The sequence below is a fragment of the Miniopterus schreibersii genome, assembly GCF_964146895.1.
Source record: "Miniopterus schreibersii genome assembly, chromosome: 6".
In the NCBI taxonomy this organism is placed as follows: Eukaryota; Metazoa; Chordata; class Mammalia; order Chiroptera; family Miniopteridae; genus Miniopterus; species Miniopterus schreibersii.
The window spans coordinates 78,093,901-78,119,115 of NC_138107.1; the positions used below are offsets into that span (position 1 = coordinate 78,093,901).

The 25,215-nt window shown below is 40.5% G+C and overlaps 1 protein-coding gene across 3 annotated transcripts in view; it reads left to right on the forward strand.

Moving 5' to 3' along the window:
• UTRN (utrophin) overlaps nucleotides 1-25,215 on the forward strand; it is a 398,636-nt gene that overhangs the window by 110,555 nt on the left and 262,866 nt on the right. For all 3 annotated transcript variants that reach the window (XM_081141495.1, XM_081141496.1, XM_081141497.1), the window contains 11 exons: nucleotides 840-959; nucleotides 2,810-2,911; nucleotides 5,606-5,713; nucleotides 5,996-6,175; nucleotides 7,004-7,173; nucleotides 9,053-9,176; nucleotides 10,968-11,055; nucleotides 13,755-13,984; nucleotides 14,145-14,325; nucleotides 16,244-16,389; nucleotides 17,020-17,232. In XM_081141495.1, coding sequence (XP_080997621.1) covers nucleotides 840-959; nucleotides 2,810-2,911; nucleotides 5,606-5,713; nucleotides 5,996-6,175; nucleotides 7,004-7,173; nucleotides 9,053-9,176; nucleotides 10,968-11,055; nucleotides 13,755-13,984; nucleotides 14,145-14,325; nucleotides 16,244-16,389; nucleotides 17,020-17,232 — 1,662 coding nt within the window. The remainder of the gene's footprint in view (nucleotides 1-839; nucleotides 960-2,809; nucleotides 2,912-5,605; nucleotides 5,714-5,995; nucleotides 6,176-7,003; nucleotides 7,174-9,052; nucleotides 9,177-10,967; nucleotides 11,056-13,754; nucleotides 13,985-14,144; nucleotides 14,326-16,243; nucleotides 16,390-17,019; nucleotides 17,233-25,215) is intronic.

Below are 25,215 nucleotides of genomic sequence, written 5' to 3' on the forward strand. Positions count from 1 at the left end.
AGCCTTATCTGCGCCTCATCCTAGAAAGAAAGCTATTGCCTCTTCTCCAGTCTAGGGCAGTGTAGGGCCTTAGGTGAAGAATAAAAATTTGGTGGGCAGTTTCATTTGGTCACAAATTTTGGAGGTAACTTTTCATAGTCAAGGAAAAGTAGAGCAAGTAGCTTGTCTGCAAGGTGTTTGAATAATCTGATTTTTCAATGAAATGTCTGGATAACTGATAAATAAAGCTTTAGGGATACTTTAAATGCAACTCAAAAGGCATTTGACAGCACTGTTGGTAGTGTTTAAATAAATTACCTATATTTGTACGTCTTGGCCTGCCATGCTCATCCTGTGGAAGAGGTGAGAATGAAAGTCGTCTGTGTCCTTAATTGCTTTCCTGGGTAGCTAGTCAAATAGCATCTACAGTACTTATCAGAATAGCTTCTGACCATCAGATAGCATCTACTTATCTCTCATTTTATGTCAGGCTGCACTAGAGAAAACGAAAATTTGGGACTTTTTTTGATTGACCGATTCTACATTTTAATTTTAATTCCTAGTATAGACATTCAACTCATTTATGCTACATTATTTTTTGCCAGAATTTGGAATAAAAGTAATGACATCCCGTTTGCAATCTGTTATGACATTGCATTTTCAAACTGCTTTGGTTCATGATGAAACGGAAGGCTGTATAATGGGCTTGTTTCATTAGTAGAACACTTAGGGTAATGATTGGAAATTTAAACACGATGCCTTATTAAATGTCCTTAATTATTATTGACAACCGAGTGGATTTTAAATAGGTAAATGTGAAAGAGTAGAAATAATGGTATATCTCATTTTTTTCTCTCTAGAGTTTGCAAAATGATCTTGAGGTTGAACAGGTGAAGGTAAATTCACTAACTCACATGGTGGTGATTGTTGATGAAAACAGCGGTGAGAGTGCCACAGCTGTCCTAGAAGATCAGTTACAGGTAAGAATGGGAGGGTAATCCCAAGCGACCTGTGGTCTGAGACCCAGTTACATGTACCCTGTTCTTTACATCTCATCACACCGTGTAGAAGAGGAGAGGAACCTACTTTAGGGGTTGGGGTCCCACAGCATGTGGGTTACGGGAGAACCTGGGTAGCATTCCTTTGCATCAGCCCTGGGGTGAGTGGGCGGGGCTGTTTCAGGTCATCAGCTTCCTTGTGTGTAATAGTAACAAGGTTGGGAAGCACAGGAACTGATCTCCAAAAGTGGTCCACAGGCTTCTGAGGAATTTGTTAAAATGTAGATTCCTGGGCTCCATGCCGACCTGAATTCCTGGGAGTGGGGCTCAGTGGATCCGCACTTTAAAAAAAGTGTCCACGCATATTAAAGTTTGAGAATTTCAGCCATGTAGGGTTTAACATCCCTGTTTCTTTGGTGGATCAATGTGTGAGTTTCAACAACAGTTTTGGGAACCCCAACAAATTGCTTCTTTTTGCATAAAGGTTATAGTGTAAAGTCTTTTCAAAGAGATTGATTGGTATTTCATTTGAATAATACTGGGATTATCTGCTATGATGTTACCAGTTTATGATTTTCAGAAAAGCTTTCAGACTGTAATTTCATCGCATGTATCTTCATTTAAAGTTGGCCAGTGATTCTGAGGCCTTGGTGCAGAAGTACTTAGTTATTACTTAGTAACTAGTAACGTGAGAGGTAGGCATTCGTGTCTAGCCTACTTAGACAGTGAGTTTTCATGATGAGACATGTACTCTGGCTCTGTCTTCTACTCTTTGCACTGTATGAGGCTTTCTCTGGTATGAATATCAAAATAGGATAAATGAATTAAATAATTCTTGCTCATATTTAAGTAATGTACAAATGAAATTGAACCTTTGTTAATCATTATTTATAAAATGGTAACAAAATAATTTATTGGGAAAGTTATCATGAAGAATGATTTTTTTTTTAAAAGGTAATCAAAATAATTTATTTAGTATTGTTAATACTTGTACATATTCTGTGGCTAAATTTTGTGGAATTTTCTATGGATCATGTGATGTAAACAAAAAATCAATTAATTATATTTAATAGTAATTCTCTCATTAAACACACAGTTTTTATAAGGTTAAAATTTTATTTTTGTACTACAAATGAAAATTTTCTTGGCATATAAAAGATGGCTAAGAAATTATTGATGCCCAGCTGGCGTGGCTCAGAGGTTGAGCATTGATCTATGATCCAGGAGATCGAGGTTCGATTTCTAGTCAGGGTACATTCCTGGGTTGCGGGCTTGATCCCCAATAGGGGGCATGCAGGAGGCAGCGGATCAATGACTTTCATCATTGATGTTTCTCTCTCTCTCTCTCTCCCCCTCTCCCTTCTTCTCTCTGAAATCAGTAAAGATATATTAAAAAAAAAAAAAAGAAATTATTGATGCATTGAATTTTGTTTTAAATATAATTATAGCCTGAAACAAATTGAAGCACAAAAAGTAGATGTTCGCTATATTTTGACAATGTATGTAAAAATGTTAAATTCTCAAATAAAAAACACAATAAAATGGAAATTGAATTTGGAGTTGAAAGTTATAGGATAGACTCCTAGTTGTGCTGCTTTTTAGCTATGTAATATGAAATAATTAGTTATATTCTATGGAAATTAGTTTTTCTGAACTAGAAATTTATAGGATTCATCTGTTTTATTTTAAAGCAGTTTTTTAAATAAAAAAATATATTTTTTATAAATTGTTACTCCGTAATAGAGAACAACAGATGTCAAGAATTACTTTAAGGAGAGTGATAACTGTTTCTTAAGACCCTGTTGACAAAGGTTGGTTTCTTCCTTTCCTAGAAACTTGGTGAACGTTGGACAGCAGTGTGCCGATGGACTGAAGAACGCTGGAACAGGTTACACGAAATCAGTATCTTGTGGCAGGAGTTATTGGAAGAACAGGTATGAAACTGTGATCCATAGTGGTCAAAATAGATGGTGGAAGGTAAATCATCTTTAATTATAGCATTAGAGTGAAGTCTTATTCACTTTTCTTCTAAAGGAACATTTACAAATAATTATTTATTATTTTTAAAGTCAGATTTGTATCCATTTTACATGAAGATTATTCATAGAGATTGTATTATGTGGTTCCTTTGTAACAACAATTTGATCTGTGTTTATTATTTAGAATGTTAGTATTTAGATGTGCTCCTTTCAGGGTTTGCCATGATAATCTCATTACATTTGTGTTTGAACTTGTATCAATGGTGCCTAGCGTATGGTTTGTGCTCCATAGATAATGAATGAGTGAATTCACTCAATACTTGGTGACATTTAATTCACAAGAATTTTTGATGATTTTTAAAACAGAATAAGTACTGAAATTAACTAGAAAATATTATTTAGCAACATCATTGATTTAACATTTGCTTAACAGTATATTTTCCCCACATAGGATTACCATAGTAAATGAACCTTTGGCACAAAGCTGCCACCTTGTTTCCAGTCAGAATGGTGGCCCTTTGCCCCCCTCCATCCTTCCAGAAAAGCTACCGTCGAAAGAGGGTTCAAATAAGCAAAACTTTTCTCTGAAAACACCAAACAGTTGTGGTTTAGCAAATAAGCAGATACTCTATTCCCACATCTCAGTGTCCATTCTGATTCTTCTAAGTGCATTTCATTTCCATCTACAGAAAAGAAACTATATTCTTTTCTGGCAATTAAACAAGTGTAGATGTTTTGTGGTTTACTAAATAGGGTGCAGACAGAACATCTTCAAAAGTGGGTGCAAAATATAAACTGTTAATCACTATTCCCTGTCCCCAGTCATTGGTTACAGTCTTCCTATTAAGAATCACATAATGGACCTGGTTCTAATTTCTGAACTATTTACAGATCATTTTACAAATACTTACATTTACTTATTACTTAGACCCTTGTTTTCACGTCAAAGCGTAACATCAAATAGTTAAAACTGTACTTTAACAAGGACAGTAGGAGACATTGGTTGCTAGAGAAAACCATTGTGTTGCTCTTCTGCTAGGTAAAATAATTTAAAACTTGGAAAGAATTTTAATTTGCTAAATAAAAATATTTAAAAATAGGGAGTAGCTAGTATTTTGGTCAATATTTTAGGTTTAAAACTGACCTTTGAGTGGCTTTCTCATGGTGATATGGAAGGAGGGATCTTGTGATCCTGGAGAGTTGACGCCAACATGGGCACTTAATATAGAGAAACTTGCCGTTGCAGGAATGAGCCCAAGTCAGCTGTATCTGAATTAGAAGATCTTCCCCGGATTATTGTGCACTCAGCCGCAGAGGCTTTAAGAGTCAGACATGTGCTGTGAGAATTAGTTCTAAGCTTTTGTAGCGTGGGCCCGTGCTGCGTGTGGCACGGAGGATATTAAATCCCCAGTTCGCAGCCCATTGCCAGGCTGCCAGTGCCACAAGAACGGTCCCGGCTCTTTTTCACTGTCTGTTCCAGTGCTCGGCACCTTGTAGGTGCCTCGTGGCTTTTGTTGTTTCGTTTTTTGAAAGAGAGAATGTATTTCACTTGTTTTCTAGCCTTTGTGTTTTCTGTTTAAAGATTGGCATCTGCCATGGAATGCCTTTAGACTCACATCTTTATTTTTAGGTTCTCTCCAGTCATCAAGAACTGTGAAGTCATCTAGGCCCCCCCCAAACTGGACGTGATCTCTTGATCTCTTGTGTGGTGTCTGCACTTTGTGTCTTGTGCCATAGTTAATCCTGTGCATGTCTTGTTACTCTTACTACACTGAGGGCAGGGCCCATTTTTGTCTTTTATGTTCTTAATCTTTATCTTCCGTGTGTGTGTGGGGTATAGAGGAAAGGAATAGTAGCTACAATCACTGGTAAAATACAATTAGAGAAAGAATTGATTCCATTGCAAACACAGAGCCAAGATTCACCCCCGCCCTCCCCCCGCCCATTTCCATAGCAAAGGGTTTCTGTGGTAGACACGGCATTTTGGAAGAATGATCCCAGTACAGCCATGCTGTTTTCCACCCTGTTTCAAGTTTATCTCTCTACTTTTGCCTAAAAAAAACCCATATGTATTGTTGCCCAGTGAAGTTGAAATATCTTTATACTGACTTTGGACTGTCCTCAGACTTCTCTAACCATAATTACTGTTGAATCTGAGCGTTAGTGCGGTTTTCTGGCGATGCTGTGGAAAAACCATTAGCTTTGGAGCGTGGGTCTTTGATCTGGCTCTTCTGTGAACTAGCCAAGGGATCTTGGATGTATAACTTGGCTTTTCTCTCTTTCCTCCCTAAAACGAGGGGTTGAGACAAGACAATCTCTCAGATTCCTTCTGCCCCCGAGTGTCACAGTGTGAATCTTTTGGAGACTTGAATAGTCTTCTAGATCCACCTCCCTCCCTGCGAATTAGGTTTATTTATCCAGGTGTGGGGCTCATTTCAGGTTGATCTGTTGCAAATCTGAGAATGATAATGCCTTTAATAAGATGTCTTTTCTGTGTCACTCAGGCCTCTTGCTTAGGTGTTTAAAATCCTTTTTATCCGAGGTAAGGGTGGACCCTCTAAGAGCATAAACGTTAGAGATTTGGGAACTTGATATTGGATTACCAAAGGATCCCCCAAATATATTTCTGACTTTTGTTATCATTTGTAGTGCTTGCTGAAAGCTTGGCTAACCGAAAAAGAAGAAGCTTTAAATAAAGTCCAGACGAGCAACTTCAGAGACCAAAAGGAACTAAGTGTCAGTGTTCGACGACTGGCTGTAAGTAATGTCACCGTCAGCACCTGTCTTGTGAGCCTGTGATATTTTAGGGTTTTAGATCAGTAGTTAATACAACTCAGTAAATGCAGATTAGGACACGTTATCCAACACTGCAGTGCTGCCATGGAATGATCTAGAACCAGGAGTCGTATGTTTTAGCATTAGAGAATTGCAAGGGTAAATTTTACTATAAAATACGCATGTTTACATTTTCTGGCCGGGGGGACAGAAAGATCAAGTCTTGTTAAAAGGGAGTCATCTAACAAATATCTGAAATACTAGATTTTGAAGGAAGACATGGAAATGAAGCGTCAAGCGTTGGACCAGCTGAGTGAGATTGGCCAGGACGTGGGTCAGTTACTTGATAATCCGAAGGCATCTAAGAAGATCAACAGTGACTCGGAGGAACTGACTCAGAGGTGGGATTCTTTGGTGCAGAGACTAGAAGATTCCTCCAACCAGGTAACCTTTGCTCTGGGCAGTATGTTGTGCCATTAAGTAGCGATGAAATGTTCAGGTTAGTTTTAGTTTTTACGAAACAAAAGAGTAGTAGCTAAACTAAAAAGTTGGTTCCTTATACCGGGTTTACAATAAAATTGAAAAATCGACATGTGAAAATCTTTAGTTTTCTAAAGTAAATTTTAATAGATCTTCAAAAAAAAAAAGAGTAATATCCAGTTATTTAACCCTTGCTAACTGATATCAGATGTGAATTCATTCAATGATCTTTAAATCTTATTAATTTAAAAATATTTTAGCGAATTAATAAAAAATAAAACTGGTTTGTACATAAATGTTCATAGCTGCATTATTCATAATAGACAAGAAGTGAAACAATGCAAATGCCCGGTAGACGGATGAATGAATAAACAAAGTGTGGTGAACCCATACAGTGGGATACTTTTTTGGCAATAAACATGATGTACCGATACATGCTCTGACATGGATGAACCTTGAACACACTGTGCAAGTAAAAGGAGCCCGCAACAAGATTATAAGCCGTCTGATTCTATCTCTATGAACTCTCCAGAGCAGACAGATTCGTAGAGACAGAAAGCAGATTAGTGGTCACCAGGAGTCAAGGGGAGGGGACAGGAGGTGACTGTTAACCGGTCCAGGGTTCCTTTTGAAATTATTCTGGAATTAGAAAGTGGCCACAGTTGCATAACTCTGTGAACGCACTAACGACCGCCGAGTTGTACATCGTCAAAGAAAGAATTTTCTGGCATCTGAATTCTATCTCAGTAAAGCGGCAATAAAACATTAAAACTTTGGCTGATTGTATTTCAGGTGACTCAGGCCGTGGGAAAGCTGGGGATGTCGCAGATTCCTCAGAAGGACCTCCTGGAGACTGTTCACATCCGAGAACAAGTATCCACCAAACGGTCTAAGCAGGAGCTGCCTCCTCCCCCGCCTCCAAAGAAGAGGCAGGTCCCCGTGGACACGGACACTAGGAAAAAGTGAGAGCAGGAGACCTTCCCAAACCCAGCGCCACGCATAGCGCGCTCGGTCCCCGCACCTTTCCACACTCACACCGAGCACACGCACACTTAGAGGTCAGGGCGGTTAGCAGCGCTCGCCCCGCCCTCGGAGCGCCCTCTGCTCGCTGGCTGGGCCCCAGCGTCTCGGGGGGGGCTTTGTCTCTCCTGCGTTCACCCCGAACCGTGGGCCGAACCGCGCTTGCCTCTCCTGCCATCGCCTCGGCGGCCTGCTCCCCGAGACGCCTCCGTTACCCTTTCATTGCCACCTTTCCGACATTTCTGCTTTAGACACATGTCCTTGTCGTTTGTGACGCTCCTTTCTCTTCTCGCAGGTCAAAAATACTTCATTCGGGGAAGTAGTTAGTCTCCTTTTTTTCCCTTCATTTTTTCACCCCTCGATCTTTTTGCACGTTTTCTTTCTTTCTGAGGTCGCTGATCATCTCACATTGCAAGGAGTCCGGAGGTACCGTGGCTTGAGCGACACGCGGACCCCGGTTATGTACCTGGAGTGTCACAAAATCTTGTACAAGTTACAAGGAAAATTTACATGGGTGAAAAAACAACTATTCGTAGTTCACTAGAAACATTTTAAGCGAAGTTTGCCCAAAGATTCAGCCATGGCCATCTGTGCTCACCTTAAAGTACCTCAGAGTATCCAGCGGTTGTTTTGAGAGTGTGATTAAGAGGACAGATGGCCTCGTTGGACTCCCAGCTCTATCATTTATCAACTGCGTGGCCTGGGTCAGTTATTTAAAACCTCCAGGAGCTCAATTCCTTTGTTATTAAAGGGATGATAGTAGTGAATAGCTCATGGGGTGGCTGTGAGGACGCCTTGGGGTAAGAGTACACATAAAATGCTTAGTCAGGGCCTGGAGGGTGGCCAGCAGTCCCTGACCGTTTCCCCCTCGCTCCTCGCGCCGTGGTCTTGACGTCCCTTCCCAGCGCCTCTCCAGCCTGTACACGTTTGTCTTCTCCCACTGTCCTCGCTCTGGCTCCTGTTCCCACCTCAGCCTTTGCTCTGGCCTTGCCTCCTTATGCCTTCTTCTCGGTGAAGGCTGCCAGGTGAATAGAACCGCCAGTCCCGGGCTTTACACCCTCCCCTGGCTCTCAGCGGCCCTTCTTTGAAACCCAGCTCCTTAATCTACCCCCAGGGCCTTCCTGTAACAGGCTGCGCTCCCTCGCACTGAGCGCTCGCTCTCCCAGCCACACCTGACTACTTGCGGCCTGCACGGTGCGGCTCTCACTTTCTTTGATCTCTCTTTGCAGCAAGGCAGACTCCTGGCTTAATGCCATTCTCCCCCAGGAAGCCACCCCTCCCTGAATTCCTGGAATTGGCACCTAGCAAACTCTTTCAGTTACTGCCTTTTACCCTTCATTGACTTCAGGAGACTGGAAGCTCCCTGAGGGCTGGGATTGTCTCACTTACCTTCCTATCTAGAGCCCAGACCAGTGCCTGGCGCATAGTAGGCTCACCTCAGAAACATGTTAAATTAAAGAAGGCATGAACTTGAGCAATGTCTTTTCTGTCATCTAAGCAAATCTGTTTTTCATTTTCTACAAGCGTTTTATGAAAATACAAGTGATTTCTTTAAAAAGTTTCAACATTTAAAAATTTATTTTCTTTAGTTACATACTAACACGGCGACATTACTCCTCTTTTCGTACTTTGAATTGTAAATGCATGATCTTGTTTCGCGTGGTCTCTGCGTTTCTGGGTTGCCTCTTTCATTTTGGTTTGGCTTCTGAGGAGTGTTTAAAACACTTGCTGGATGGGTGTCTTGGCTGCTCTCCTGCTTGAGCCAAGTGAAACAATAGAAGGAAGCGAATGACAAGTGGTAACATCTGAATCTTAAATCAGGTTTGATGCCCTGAGTGCAGAGCTGTTGGACTGGATTTTGAAATCAAAGACTGCCATTCTGGCCACAGAGATAAAAGAATATAAGAAGATGCAAGAGACTTCAGAAATGAAAAAGAAGCTGAAGGTAAACCATGAAACAAGAGCCCACTAGTGAATAAAATATTTCATCAGGATAGATTTACTTTGGCACAAAGATGTGACAGGATCCAAAAGCTTCCTGTAAAATAAATGCAGCCACAACGTAGCTTTTAGACCAGTGTAGTAAACTATGAACTGAGTCAAGCTGGCTGGTATCAGAGCCCTGCGTGGAGAAGATTTTTTTTCCCCTTCTTCACCACTGAGTTGTGTAGGAAGGAACCCTTGCTTCCTAAGGCCTCTAAATATGATTTCTATTTTTAGCTTGATTAGGCCTTGATCTAGCACCTAATAATTTGTGACTTTGTGTATGCAGATGTTTGGCTTTCCAAATACAACAGACCGCATTAGTACCTCCGTATCCGCAGCTACCTGCAAATCAACCGTAGTCCAAGACTATTAAGTGGATAATTCCAGAAATAAACAGTTCATAAGTTTTAAATTGCAGGCTGTTCTGAGTGGCGTGATGAAATCTCCCGCTGTCCTGCTTCGGCCACCTGGGACGTGAGTCCCACCTTTGTTCAGTGCATCCACGTTGATACACTGCCCTCCGTTAGTCACCTAGAGTCTGTCTTGGTCACTTAGTAGCTGTCTTGGTTATCAGGTGGACTGTCGAGGTGTCACCGTGCTTATGTGCAAGTAATACTTATTTTACTTAATGATGGCCCCAAAGCGCAAGAGTAGTGATGCTGGCAATTCAGAGATGCCAAAGAGAAAAGGTGGATACAGGGCAGTAAGATATCTTGAGAGAGACAGAGAGAAAGAGAGAGACCACATTTGCATAACCTTTATTACAATATATTGTTATAATTGTTCTGTTTTATTATTAGTTTCTTGTTAATCTCGTATTGTGCCTTAGTTACCATAGGCATGTAAGTACAGGAAAAAGCCTAGCGTGTATTGGAGTGGCTACCCGTGGTGGTTTCGGGCATCCACTGGGATCTTGGAACGGATCCCCCGAGGATAAGGGGGATCACTCTATTTCAGATTCCTTCACTCTATTTCTTCACTTTATTAAACATAAATGCTATTCAAATGTACGGAGCTTGGCTCTGCTACTTTGTATGTGTGTGTCTGTTACTGACGTTGTGCCAGGAGGTTGTAGCCATTGATGTTGGTCCTTTCGTGAGCTATTTGGGCATCTAGAGCAGGCCTGGACTGCCGTCTCCATCAGCAATGGAGTCTGTCCGTAAGGGGCCTGGGGATGTTTATTTAAAGAATAATGCGTGTAAGTATCGCTGATATAAGTTAGAAAGTGGTGGGTGCCACGGGAATTGAGAGGAGGCCAGGACCGCAGTCATCCCTGGACTTCATATAACACCAGCCAAAAGAATACTGCGACTCAAATGATTTTCATCTTTTTTCTTGATAATTTTTGTTCAGTGATTTCTGTCCTAACCCATTCAGTTCACTTGGACGCAAACGCTGCTTTTTACGGTGTGGCGTATGTGAATAGGTGGATGTCCTGGACCTAAAACACTAATTGTACTTAATTCCTCTTGGTAGGAACTCTTAATTATAGTGTAAAAATGTAGTTCTTGAAAAGAAACTAAAGTTTTATATTGTTTGTTTGAATTTACCTTTTCAAAGTTAATCATCTCTGGTGTCCTGGAGGGCAGCCTGGAACCGCCTGGGTTTATACTGTAGTATCCTCTTAGGTAAACTTTGTAACACATAAAGAGAACGTGGGAGGGACATTAAACATTAAAACTTAAAATAGCATCTGCATTACACTGAGAAGAAAGTTTGCAACTTTCTTATATCGAGACTTTATTTCCAGGGACTAGAAAAAGAACAGATAGAAAGAAGACCCAGACTGGATGAATTAAACCAAACTGGACAAATCCTTTCGGAGCAAATGAGAAAAGGTGAGACTCTTGATTTTTTATTTATGTGTTTTTAGATGGTGGCATTGGATAATATTTAGTTTGACAAATCAAAGATATATATTTTGATACTCTAACCCTCTTTGCTAGAAAAGTGATTTTCAGAAACTTTTTTGTCAGCAGAATGTCTTTTTCAAATGAAATCTTATGCCGAGGCTGATTATATCAAACTGATAAAAGCAAAGTTCTGCTTTTAGACAGGATCAGGGAACCTAAAACTCTGATACCTCAGCAAAACAGTAAAATTCCACTGGTGTAGATTTAAAAATCTCCTCCTTTGGAGTTGTATATCGGGGATTTTTTTGTGTGGGGGGAGGGGGTTGCAAAAGAAAATTTTACTTTGGTGACATTGGAGAGATAAAGTTATATTAAGGTATGAATTTTGTGACCTAATGGATGCTTGCTAAATTTCATAAGAAACCTTTTATATTTTGTGTTGCCATTATTTTTTGAACTTTGGTAACGCTGAAAATGCATTCATTACAGAACCCTAATTATACTTATTTAAAAAAGCATATCTGTTATTAAGATTTTTTTAGGATGGGGTGGGAAGCTGAGAAATGGGGGCATTGATCTGAATAGGGTTTATATATTCAGGGTTTAATTTTCTCATTTTTTGAAGGGTGTTTGCTTTTTGTTAGTGAGAGAATGAAAATGATTTTAAAAAGTCTCCCCACTGTCGTCCCATGTTATCCATGATTCTGATGTTACAGTATTGGTCTGACTTCTCTACGTGTGGTTGTGCTGATAACCCTGCTGCTGTAAAACCAGAAATGCTGAACAGAAGTGAAGCACAATTGGGTGATTCTCTCTGTTCCCATCTCTCCTCCCTTAGAAATTTGTAGAGATAGAAAAGTTCTAACTCCAAGTCTCTGGGAGCAAATCCATTATTTTAGAAAACAACGTATAGTTTCCCTTTTATATGATGCAAACTGTTCTTTTGTTCCTACTTGATATCGGTTGAACCTATATTACCTCAGGCTCGGAGGAGGGAGATTTAAATTTTGAGGATTGGTTTGAAGGGGGCAAAATGAATGGACTATGAAATGCGGTCGGTGAGCACAGAAAGGAGCTGGGGAAGTTGCGTCAGTGTCCCTAGTGCCCAGCGCGAGGACTTCTTGCCTGTTTCCTAGATGAGCAGTGATACTTTTTCATCTTAAACACTTGTATTTACCAGCTTGATTTTCTTTCTTCTTTAGCATAAATTGCTGACATGAAAGTGAAGTGGCTGATATTCTTTTGCCCACTTAGACTAGAAATGACCCGGCAGGTGCACAGCCTGGGTTTCCATTGCTCAGTTTTTCAGGAAAATGTTAATTTGTTGATGATCCCCATGCACAGGGATAATTGAACTTGGACCATGGTGTGAACATTTTGCCTGGGTCTAATTAATATTCTGTTACCTGCGTGAGGGACAGTGAACTTCAGCCACCGACACGGGTGATATTCGAATCATGTCATGTTTGCATTTCTAATTTTCAGTGGATACAGGGTGTTATCGGAATTTTTGAAATAGCATCATTTGCGGATCATAAGTGTACTTTGGTTGTACTTGCATTTTTTTCCTTAGCGCTCTCCTTACCCTGGATTTTGATGGCACATATTTACAAAACACAATTGTTTTTATTGGCCGCCTACTCAAATGATAAAGATGTTAAGGTCATCTTCTCCACCTGCATGCTCTCCTCAGGCGATACGGGCACCTTTGCAGATTTCTCATGCTATTTCATAGTGCTTTTACATGATTTGATGGCATTTTATAGTAAGGGATAGACTGACAAAACCTATTATTTTATATAACTTGATTATTTCTATGAACATTCCGTAACTCTCAAAAATGGGAGACGAGCAAAATTATTTATAAGATAAATAAGTCCTAGGGATATAATGTACCAAAGTAAATAAATAATAAAACTGTTGGGATAGTCCCACTTAAAGTAATAATTATAAGCTGTCAGGAATAAACATAAATTTATCTCTCTAAAGTAGATAATCTTACTGCTGCCTCGATACTGTGGTACTTGCTGGTCTGTGTGCGGTGTGCTCAGTAGGCTTGCTGATGCTCGCAGATCTGGCTGCTGGCTGACTGTTCCCGCACTCCCCAGGTTGCTCCCAGCACTGGGAATTCTTACCATTCATTTTGCAATTCATATGACACTGTGGTTTGGTCATCAAAGACTTGAGCTGCCTCCGAGTGTTTCTAGCCAGCTGTTTTTTTTTCAGAGCATATACCTTCTGATGTCAGAGCCCCAGAGAAGTCCAGACAGGCCGTTTCATTTTCCAGGCTTAGACTAGAAACTAGCAGAGTGCTGGCTGCCAAGGATGCAAACACACCTTCTACAGGAAAGGCTGTGGCTGGAGTTCTAAGCCCTACTGATGCTCCTTTCGTGGTAGTCACACCACTCTTTCAAGCTCCCTCCTTTCACTTTGGTCAAGGAATCGAAGTTATTATTAGCATCATCATCATTACTATTACATCATTATAATTTATGTTTTATATTTATTTATTTTATATTATTATTTCATTACTATAATTTTTTTGTTATGTTAAAAGGGACTTACGGAATGATCATTATATGTGAGATTTCCTAATTATTTTGAATGTTAGAATACTTATGACAAATTCCAAAAAGTTTTGTTGTAATGTATGAATTGTCTCCTTATTTTTCATGTCTGTGTAGAAGGTCTTCCGACTGAAGATATAAAACATACCCTGGAGAAGGTACTATCAGAATGGAAGAATGCGTCTCAGCATTTGGAAGATCTGGCGAGAAAGATTCAGCTCCAGGAAGATATAAACACGTACTTTAAACAACTCGATGAGCTTGAAAAGACCGTAAAGGCAAAGGAGGAGTGGGTACAACATGCCCCCTCGTCAGCATCTCCCCAGCAGTCCTTGCCGAGCGTCAAGGTAAAGAGACACCGTTCAGGACGTGAAAGAATTCTGTGCCCAGTCCTATTTAAAGGGATGTTCCTTGTATCGTGAACATTAGGTTAATTCTGCTCTGATTAACTTTCTGTGAGGATGTTCATCTTTGGTGAGTTATGTGGCCATATTTTCTCTTCCACAGCGGGAACTGACGAATCTCCTTGGCCTCCACCCCAAAATTGAAACGGTGCGTGCCAGCTGTGCAGCCCTGAAGTCTAGGCCTTCTGCCCCAGATTTTGTGCAGCAGGCCTTCGATCGCTTTCTGGGCCACTACCAGTCTGTGCAGCAGGATTTAGAGGATCAGCAGCAGCAGCTAGAGAATGGTAAACTTACCACGCCCTCTATTGCTTCTCTGCCCTAATTTAAAAATTACTCCCAATATTTACACCTTTAGCACATTTGCTTCTTTGCGCCACACTCGCTTTGTTTTCCTCTGTGCCTGCTACTCTTCCAGGTCTCAAAGTATATTCAGACTATTTCTTGGATTCACAATTGTTTGTAAAAATGCAAACAGCTTTCACATGCTCTAAAGTTGTGTTACTAGGATATAATGATTTGAAGGCTGTTTTTAAAGGGTGCTGTTTTCCCTTTTCCTTGAAGGAGGCTGGTCAGTATCATTTCTGAAGGCTAAATAGAGTGATAAGTTACTTCAGTTTGCTCAAGATGGTTCAAGTTTTAGCAATTCCATCTTCTTTTTTTTTAACAGAAATCATGTTCCTCTTTTGAAGTCTGAAAAATTTTACAGGATTTTTACTTTGAGAATAAACCTGGTTTTGGAAAATTAACTGTTAAAAGTTTTCAGAGCCCATCCCTCATGCTATATTTTTTCTCCTGAGCTATTGTTTAAGTCAGGAATTGTGTTGCATTAGGTAATGTTATGGGCAGTGCACGTTAAAAAGCTGCACACTTAACCATACCCTTACCTGCAGCAATTGTAGATGCGTGTTGGTGAGCAAATGTGCCACGTGTCCTTTCTTCTGGAAAGGCATTCAGATACCATGCTCTTTGTTCACTGAGTTCAGTTAACCTAGAAGGTGAAATGTTTGAAAGTACCTCCTTTTAAATTTACTGTTACAAAATACGCTTTCATTTTTGACAAGGATCCATAGGCAATTGAAATGTTTCTTAATTTAAAAATTCAATTTATTTTTTGTTTTTAATTTTTTTGTTTTTAAATTAATTGTGGTAAACTATATAGAGCATCCATTTTCCACTTTATTTTTCAGCGTAGAGTTCAGTAGTGTTAAATATATTTACATTATTGTGCTACCAATCTCCAGAGCTCTTTGCATCTTGTAAAACTGAAACTATACCCAGTAAACAAGTTCCCCATTTCCCCCTCCCTCTAGGCCCTGGCAACCACCATTCTACTTTCTGTTTCAATGAGTTTGATTCTTCTAGATTCCTCATATAAGTGGAATCCTATAGTGTTTGTTTTCTTGTGGCTGGCTTATTTCACTTAGTATAAAATTCTCTAAGTTCATCTATGCTGTAGCATGGGTCAGAATTCCCTTCCTTTTTAAGGCTGAGTAATATTCCATTGTGTGTACACACCACATTTTGTTTATCCATGTATTTGTTGGTGGGCATTTGGGTTGTTTCCACTTTTCGCTGTTGCGAATAGTGCTGCTGGCTTAACTTTTTGCCGCTAGTTGGTTTCATCACTTTGTGCTTCAAATAAGCTTACTTCCTTTCCACCTAAGTGTTGCTTGCCTGTGGTTTTTACATTAGTGGGTGCAGTAGACTTCATTCCAGTTGGCCTTTGCAGTCATTATTTCTCAGAGTACCTGCAGTAACCTGGCTGTGGTGTCCCTATACAATGTCCACCACTCTGCCATGGCAGCTCATCTGCACGCTTGAGCTTAGAGGAAGACTGGCTGAAGGGATCTTTGTTTTCTTTATTCTTTGTGTAGCTACTAGAAAAAAAGAGATTATATGAGACAAAAGGATCATTGTAGTACCATCTTCAGAGAGCCAGTTCATCATGACAAAATGAAGAAAAATGATAGTGGGCTAGTTAATATTTCAAACATCCAACATCCGTAGGGATGATCTCACTGCCTGACTCTCATAGATGCCAATGGAATGATTTCAGTAACTGAGACCCCTTTTAATTTTAGTTACAGAGTTTAACTTCTTAATATTATAATTCACTTATTATATAGAGGAGATTCATGTTATTTATAATAACATAAGGTTTCCAGCCTTGTTTTCTCAAACTAAGTATTTTAAAATAAACAGAAATGAAGAGCCAACCTGGACACGCATATTTGGAAATGTTGAAAACACTGAAAGATACGCTAAATGATTCAGAAAGTAAGGCCCAGACGTCGTTGGATGTCTTGAATGATCTTGCAGAGGTGGAAAAGGCCCTGCAAGAAAAAAAGGTAACATATATTTTAGGTCTTAGAAAATCTAGAGTCCTTTCTAATATATTGCATATTTTGAAATATTTTTTTCAACTATTTAAAAAAATATTAATCACTTTTGGTCATAATTGGCCAAAAATTTCTTACAATTTGAAGATTAGTTACTATAACATAGCCTCTTAGGTAAAAGAAAATATAGTTATGTTAAATATTTTACTAGAATGAAACCATATGTTTCTCCTATTGTCATTAGCTTGAAATTCTCAACCTGTTTATAATCTACTAAAATATCTTTAATAAAATGAACACTATCAATTGAATTGACTTGTTCTTTTTCTATGTTGAGTGAAAAATGCTTCCCTGGCCATTTAGGATACATGGCTCCGAACTAGTTCATGAGATAGAGCACCCACTGCGTGTATTGTTCGAGGTTTTCAGAGTAGAGAATGTACTACGTCTGGCCACATACAACTCATGAAGGGAAAGCTGTAACTTTTTTGACTGTGCTTATTTTTTTTAATGAGTTTTCAGTTTTGTTTTTTTATTGAATGCTTTTTAAAAGGTGGCTTTTGACTGTTTATAGCTCATACTGTTACAGCTGTACAGACAAATTGTGCATATTGTTAATCTTTAAAAATTTTTTTCCAGGCCCTTGATGAACTCCTTGAGAATCAAAAACCTACATTATTTAAACTTGCAGAAGAAACAAAGGCTTTGGAGAAAAATGTTTCTCCAGATATAGAAAAAATGTATAATCGAGAATTGAGTGATGTTGAAGGAAAGTGGAACAAAGTAAAGGTCAAGGTTTCCAAAGATCTGCATTTGCTTGAAGAAGTTACGCCTAAACTAAGAACTTTCGAGGTAAATCCAGAGCCCGTTAGGAATTTAAGTTTATGACCACCCAGTAGCAGTTATCATGTAAGATTCAAATATCTACTACTTGAGAATTTTGCATTCTTTCTACTGTCACCTTTATTAGGTACCTAAGTTGGGATTTATAACTTGCTTACCAAAGCTATGCGTTTAATGTGCTGGAGAGCACAAAGATAAGAGAAAATTGCTTAAAAAGGGCCAACAGAATGTTTTGGGGATGAAGAGCCTGCATGACATACAGACTGGTGACTAGATTGCAGTGGTAGAAGGTGCCCAGGTAGTAGCAAAGAGCTGAGTCTTTGAGGCTGTGTTCTGTGTAGCTTAGTATTTTTGACTTATTTAACATCGTGAGTGGATCCACTTCCCCTTATCTGTCTCACTTGTAATTCTTTCCAACTTCAAAAACCAGAATTACCCTTATTCATGATTCTAAAATTTTGGGGTATCGCCCAAGCGTTGGATTATTAGTGATTCTCAGTCAGGGGTGATTGTGCCCCCTAGAGGATATTTGTTACTGTTTGGTGACATTTTTGTGTGTCTCAGCCGTGGGGGAAGGGAGGAGGGTGCTATTGGCATCTAGGGTTGCAGGTAAACTTCCCACAGTGCACAGGACAGCCCCACAGTGTCAATAGTGCCAAGGCGGAGCAATGCTGGATTAAATCTTTCCCATCTTTTCAAAGATCGCTGCTTTGTTTTCAAACATAAGTCTGAGATGTAGTTAGGGAAATTTACAAGTGAAGATTAACCCAAAGGTTGATCTTTTGATTCTTACGAGTGTATTATAGAGTTAGCTAAATGTGTGCCAATATTTTAATGTGGAATTTAAAGATAATAAATGTTCTTCAAAACACAAAAGAGAGCCCTGTGGCTACAGTGATCCAGCTTTAGGCTTTAGTGTGTTATTGTTACTCATGTAGCAAATTTAGGCACTTCAAGTGGCCAATTGGAGTGCACGCCAAATTCATTTCCACTGAAAATATTCCACATCAAACATGCATCTTGATAATTAGATTTTATAATTTTTAAATTTTATGGTAGCAGATTTGTTACGTCCAGTTGTTTTTAGTTTACTTTTTGTGTCCTAACTATGAGATTGTTGACCGCGTCTGTACTCCCTAATTGTACAGCTTTTCATTGAGATACATTTTTAAATTCTAAAGAACACTTATTCCTTTATTTGCTTTGAATGAACTGCTTGTTACTTAATAACTTAGGAAAACTTTTTATCCCCCCCAAAGATAATTACAATAAATATTCATTTTGATGTTAGCCTTCTTTCCCCCCTTTAATTACCTGATTTATAATTTTTAAGGCATTTTAGTTCTATTTGTCTTTAAGGAATGAGGCACAGTAGGTTTTTGATTCAGTTCCAATTCATGATAAAGTTTCTTAGGAACACAGTGGATGACTTATTTTTAAAATGCATTTTTAATTATATAAGTAATACATGAATAACGCTTGTTGAAGACATTGAATAACAAAGTATTTAGAGTTAGCACTCAGAGTTCCCTGTCTTTCCCAATACCATTTCCTTTCCTGGGGGCAGCTCGCATTAACAATGATTCTTGCAGGAGGTTAACATATTCCAAGTGAAAAAGGAAAGTTCATGAATATTTCTAATTCTAATCATTTTTTCCCACACTAATAGAAACAAATGATATTGGAACTTCATGAGGGGCACTGAAATAGATAGTACTCAAATGCATGAGCTCGGAGTATGAATTTTCATTACTCAAATAATAATGCCTGTCATTGACACAGTGCATTTAAACGGAAAGTATTCTCATAGCTTTTGCTTACTTTCTTCCTACCATCCTACAATTCCTGCAAGGAAATTGTATTATTTGCTTGTGTGCAAATTTTAGTTTTTGGTTATTTTTCGGCAAGTAGTGTTTTCCTTATGTGCCTACGTTTCCTTTGTCTACACAGCTGGTTCCTTTTGCACAGATAGAGAGAATGGGCCTGCACACTCTAAGTCAGCAATTTTCAACCTTTGTCATCTCCTGGCACACAAACTAATTACTAAAATTCTGTGGCACACACACCAAAAATATATTATAGTTTTGGCTGATCTGACCCAAAAAAAAATAGGTATAATTTTGATTCATCCACACTGGACGGCTATTGTGTTGGCTGTTGTCATTTTTTTATTTTACAATCTAAGGGAAAAGAGATCAGTGCCTCTGACTCAATAGTCAGGTATCTCATGTTTTAAAAATTCTTGCGGCCACTCCCATTGAAAATCACTGCTCTAAGTCAGTATTATTCTCAAATACATTCTTAAATTTTTCTTTTTCATCTATCCCATGCCAAAGTAATGACCTCAATTCCTGTAATTAAGAATTAAACTGTTAATTGGTGCATTTAAAATGACCTCATGGAAAGTCCTCCCACTCCTTCCAGGCAGCAAAACATTTAAAAATACATGAAAAATGTAATTTTAAAAATTACTGATTTTTACGGACAAGATTTTCGTCTGCGTTGTGGGGATTGAATATGATAAAATCCCGAGGCTGCTTATCCCCAGCACTACTGTCTTTGGGTTCAGGGGCTGGAAGATGTTTCCTGTTACCGCCTTCCTGCTTTTCACGACCTCCTGCCCCGTGGTGTAACCGCCTGTCACGAAGCTGTCCCCAAGGCCCGCATGACCCGCCCCCTGGAGCCGCCTGCAGCCCCTTCCTGCCGGCCCGGCTCCAGGAGCCCCCTGCCCTCAGCGGTGCATTGCCTTTCCAATCTGACCGCTGCTCCCGGCCCCTTCCCTCTTGAATTCGTGGTCCACCCCGGGTGAGGCTTCTGGAAGGCACCGGCTGTCTTGGCTGTGGTGATGCGGTGCTCCCCAGGCCTCCCGCCCGCCCCGTCCCGCCCGGAGCCCTGCTGCGCCCCCCTGGGGCTGAGCTGGGCGCTGGGGGAGACAGTGTGGTGGGTGGGCCGCAGACACCCCACCGGACCATCGCCCGACTCTGGAAAGGTCACTGCCTCGCTGGCAGTTTACATCTTCTGCACACGCTCATTTGGAGGAAGCCCTGGCGGCAGCCTTTAGCCTTGCTTACAGGGGCGCAGCTGTCTCCGCCTCTGGGCTCCCCGCTCCGTGTCCCTCCCAGTAAGCCCATCTCAGCCGGCCGTCCTTACACTGGCCTGCCAGTCGCGGCTCCCCACGGCCTGAGCTTCCAGGACAGCCCCCTGGCCTGGCCTACGGCAAGGCGCAGAGGCGCATGTCACTGCCTTGAAGGGCCTTCAAACGTCTTACCCACTCGCACCTCTCCTGTGAGGCTGGATGGAGGAAACTAGATGCCTGGCTGTCCCGAGTGGCCTGACACCTGTGTGGTCACCCACCTTTCCTCGGTCAGACTGTGTGCTGCGCTGTGACCCAGAGTGTGGAAGGGGACGTGCTGGAGCTCTGGGCCGCCCCGAACCAGGTTCTCAACTTACTTTGGAAAACATTCTAGGGTATAAACACAACGCTATAATTTCTAAGAGTAGTATGCAGTATGGCTGATTTCATTCTTTCTAGGTAACGTATAATCAGTATAATTATGTCAAAGGTTTTTGTTTTTTTTTCTCATTTTGAATTCATTTTATATCACTAAAGGGAATACTGATTTATCCTAAACCTTAGATTTAAGAACTCTGTTAATTTCAGGTAAGAAATGTCGTAGCAATGTCGTCCCTGGTCCTCCCTACTAAATGCGGTAACACTTTTTTAAAGAGTGTCTTAGAGGTTAATGAATATTATAAAATCAAGCAAAATAGAAACCTCCTTCCCTTAAATTACTGTTTTAATTCTGGTCTCACCATTTTTTTCGCCTTTGTCTGGGGTTAGAAATTGACTGTTTAAAAAGCTGTGGACATTCCAAAAGGTGGGGGAGGAGCAAAATAAAATGCCAAGAATTTAGCTGTAAACAAGATCTCAGGGAGGTGGTTGTGTACCTTGGAATCTTATTGTCTTAAACCCAGAGTTGCCAAGTTTCAGGTTTCCTCTGCCCTCGGCTCAGGGGCCGGGCGATGGGCTGTGATGGGTAAAGGAATTGCTTAGTGACCTCACATTCCTTTTCCACGACCCAGCGGCAAGTGCTACCCATCTAGATACTTACAGATCAGTGCTTTTGAGCAGTAATGGTCAATGTAGAATTTAGGCTTTTCGCCCTCCTAAACTAGAGTATTTGATACTTTGGTTTTCAAAGCTACCATATTATTCATTTTATATTTGAGAATTTATGAGTATAAATAGGAGTGAGAAACGGCTGCTCTAGATAGCACTTACAGTTTACAGTTTCAATTACAGTTTACATTCAATATTATTCTGTATTAGATTCAAGTGTAGGGCATAGTGCTTAGACAATCATATACTTCACAAAGTGTTCCCCTTGATATTTCAAGTGCCCACCTGGCTCCATACATAGTTATTACAGTATTATTGACTATATTCCCTGTGCTGTGCTTTACATCCCCAGGACTGTTCTGTAACTACCAATTTGTACTTCTTAATCCCTTCACCTTGCTCATCCCTCCAACCCCCTCCCCTCTGGCACCCATCAGTTTCTTCTCTATCTATGAGTCTGTTTCTATTTTGTTCTTTAGATTCCACATATAAGTGAAATCATAAGTATTTGTCTTTATCTGACTTATTCACATAGCATAATATCCTCTAGGTCCATCCATACTGTCACAAAAGGTAAGCTTTCACTCTTTTTGATGACTGAGTAGTATTCCATTGTGTATATATACCACAAATTTTTTATCCACTTGTCTGTTGATGGGCACTTTGCTTCCGTATCTTGCCTGTTGCAAATATGCAGTTTACATTTTTTTCTGTGTGTGAAATAATGACAGACATTTATTTTAGAAATGTACTAGTAAGTTTTCAAATAACTGAGGTCCTCCAAAGAAGATAGAACATTAGAACTTACCTAATCTAATATATATTCATATATTCATTGATTCAATGAATTTGTTCATATTCTGCAAGTGGATGGAGGTGGAGAGGACATTAAATGCTTATGAAGCTCCCAGTGCATCAGCTCAGTGCATTAGAAGCTCACAGTGCATCAGCTCAGTGATTTTTAACTGGACAGAGAAACTCTGCATGTGAGCGTTTCACTTTGTTGGTAACCTCTTTGCTGCACGATTGAAGACTGAATGAAAGCTGAACAGACTTTTGGTATTTTTAAAAAATATTTTTATTGATTTTTAATGAGAGAGAAAGGGAGAGGGAGAAAGAGAAACATCGATGTGAGAGCAGAACATGGATTGGCTCCCTTGTGCATGGCCCCTACTGGGGATCGAGCCCACAACCCAGGCATGTGCCCCAACCAGGAATCAAACCAGCAATCTTTTGGTGCAGGGGACGACACTCAACCAACTGAGCCACACTGTCCAGGGCTTGGAATTTTTTAAATCACAGGAAACATTACAAATGGATTGAGATGTTTTTGTTCCAAGGAAAGAGGAGCCGCTGGAGGGCGGAGCAGAGCTTCCTATCTGCTCACACAGGTCATTAGCGGTGATCTTAGTGTCCCTCCCACCTGGTGTGACCCACAGGGGGCGCAGTCTATGGTGCTGCCTCCAGGCATTTTTAAAGTTGGGCCTTTCCTCATTTACTTGGCTTCCTTCTGCTCAGCTGGATTCAGTCAGGAAATATAAGTAGCAGCTCTTCAAACAGTTATTTTTAAACAGTTACTTTTCAACAGTTATATGATAGAACACGCATTAATGTTGGCAGCAATTAAAGACATTAAACATCCTTTTGCAAACATGTACTCACCCTTGCTTATTCCTGCGGAGTCTCTGATGGGAGTAAACACCAGAGTTTGGAAGTGGTATCTCCGTTATGGGGTTAATCGTGGTCATAAAGCACTTAGTTTGTAGATCTCAGTGACAATAGCTACCACTTTTGCGTGCCAGCTCTGTACCAGGCCCTGTTCAAGCATTATCTCTGTTTTTCAGAACAACCAGGCAAGGGGTTTGGTATTTTCTCTATGCTACAGTTGAGCTTCTGAGGCTCAGAGAAATGAGTTTCTCAAGGCCTGCTGGCTGGAAAGGTGCTGAGCTTGGCATCCAGACCTCAGTCTCCCTCTTCCTGGGGCCACACAGCATCTCCCAGGACTCAGCACGGTCAGGAGTCCTGCAGGGCTTTTAGCAGTGAAAGCAGCTTTTCAGATGCCTGTCTGTTCCCTCTGGGGCCATCAGTTGGTCTGCTTGGCCGGTCTGCATCTGCTGCTTTCTTCTTTCTTTTTTCTCAAGTTGAAGTGTAAGAAAGAAAGACAGGTGTGTGCGAATGGGTGAGCTCACGTGGCCTGTGTGTGAGAGGGAGGGGGATGGGGGTCGATGCCCTGAAAGTTCCCTCATCCCAACAAGTGGATCGTTGAGGCCACTTGCTCCAGTCAAGGCTGCCTGTGCCTAAACCTTCCTTGGAACATAATGCTTCCCTGTAAGTGTCAAAAATCCCTGGCCCAGGAGACTATCAGTTTTCCTATTGAAAACTAGATTTAATGAATTGCCAGTTAAATAGCAGCAACGCTGCCTCAAATCTTTAAAAAGTTCAGAGTGGAGATTGACAGTGTAAGAAGTGCCAACAACTTAGTGGGCAGAGTGCTTCGTGAACTCTCAGGTGTTTTATACTTTCTCTCTTTTTGCACTTCTGTCTTTTTGCACGCCCCACCCCTTGCTGACCATGTCTTCCTAAGCAGCCTTCTGTGATAAGATCCTAGAGAGCTGGAATCACCAATTAAAGTAATGGGAAAGGGTAAGAGTAGCAAGGGCCTGTGAGGACAGGGGCAGGCAGGCCACAGAACAGAGGGAAGGGAAGCTGTGGAAAATGTGCAGTGGGATGAAATGGGCTTTCAGAGCTGTGTGTGGAACGAGGGAGGAGGTGCTTGTGCAGGTTGATATAATATTAATAGAGACAGAAAGGCCTCACTGTATCGGTACTTTTTGCTTTCCATCTTCATCAGAGAATGGCCCTGCAAACTAGAAAGGGTAGAGTGGTCATTACTGAGAGTGCATTAGAGCCTGAATTCTGAGTTAGATGGAAAAACTGCCCAAGATCCTTCAGATGCCAAATCTACATCCCAAGTCACATGGGATTCTTACCCATGATCTCAAGGTCACCTCATGCATTTTGTGAGAAATTACCAGACAAATGGAGATGGATGAGTGTCCTAGTTAAGGGAGAGCATTATTACTTAGAAGCTAAAGACCTGAAGTAAGATTGATGTCAGTTCTTGGCTGTAGATAATTGACCAACCAGAGATCTTACATGTGCTTAGGAAAGACTGTGTGGTGCCCAGGAATCCACATGGACACCACCGTAAGCCTTGCCCAGACTCATTTCCTTTAAGTACAAGTAAATTTCTTTTACTTGTTTTTTGGAGGAGAGATATTAGATTATTCAAATCACAGATTCATAGACTTTCACATTTCATGGTTGCTCATTTAGTTTAAGTAATGCTACAAACCATCATTTTTGGCAAGCCTAGGTTTCAGTACAGTATTTGAGAAAATCTCTTCTAATCTTGTAAGAGGGGGATGAAGTCTATAGTTGGATGCTGGTGTTAGGTTGATTCCCATATTTTGAAAAGTAAGCCAAAAATTGGTTGAATAATGAATGACATAGTGTCATTCATTATTGAACATAGTGTCATTCATTATTGAGGGGGGGATGCTCAGGTAGACACTGTCATTGTCCTTATTTTTCACCCGACAAAACCCTAACTGCCCCAAAGAACCCAACAGAAAAGGAATACTTCACTCTTAGATCTGCAGATAAGAGAGAGCTGGGAGGGTTAGCTGATATGAAAATGGAGAGACTAAAAATTCAGATCACTTTGTGAACTAACAAGACAGGGTTTATTGTTTACAAACATCAACTCCTGAATTTGTGACAGAAGTCAATTAAGCAATATGAGACAGGGGAAATGTAATTTTGAGGAAGTTAAGGGAATTTTGGAGTTTCAGCTAACCATATTATTGTGA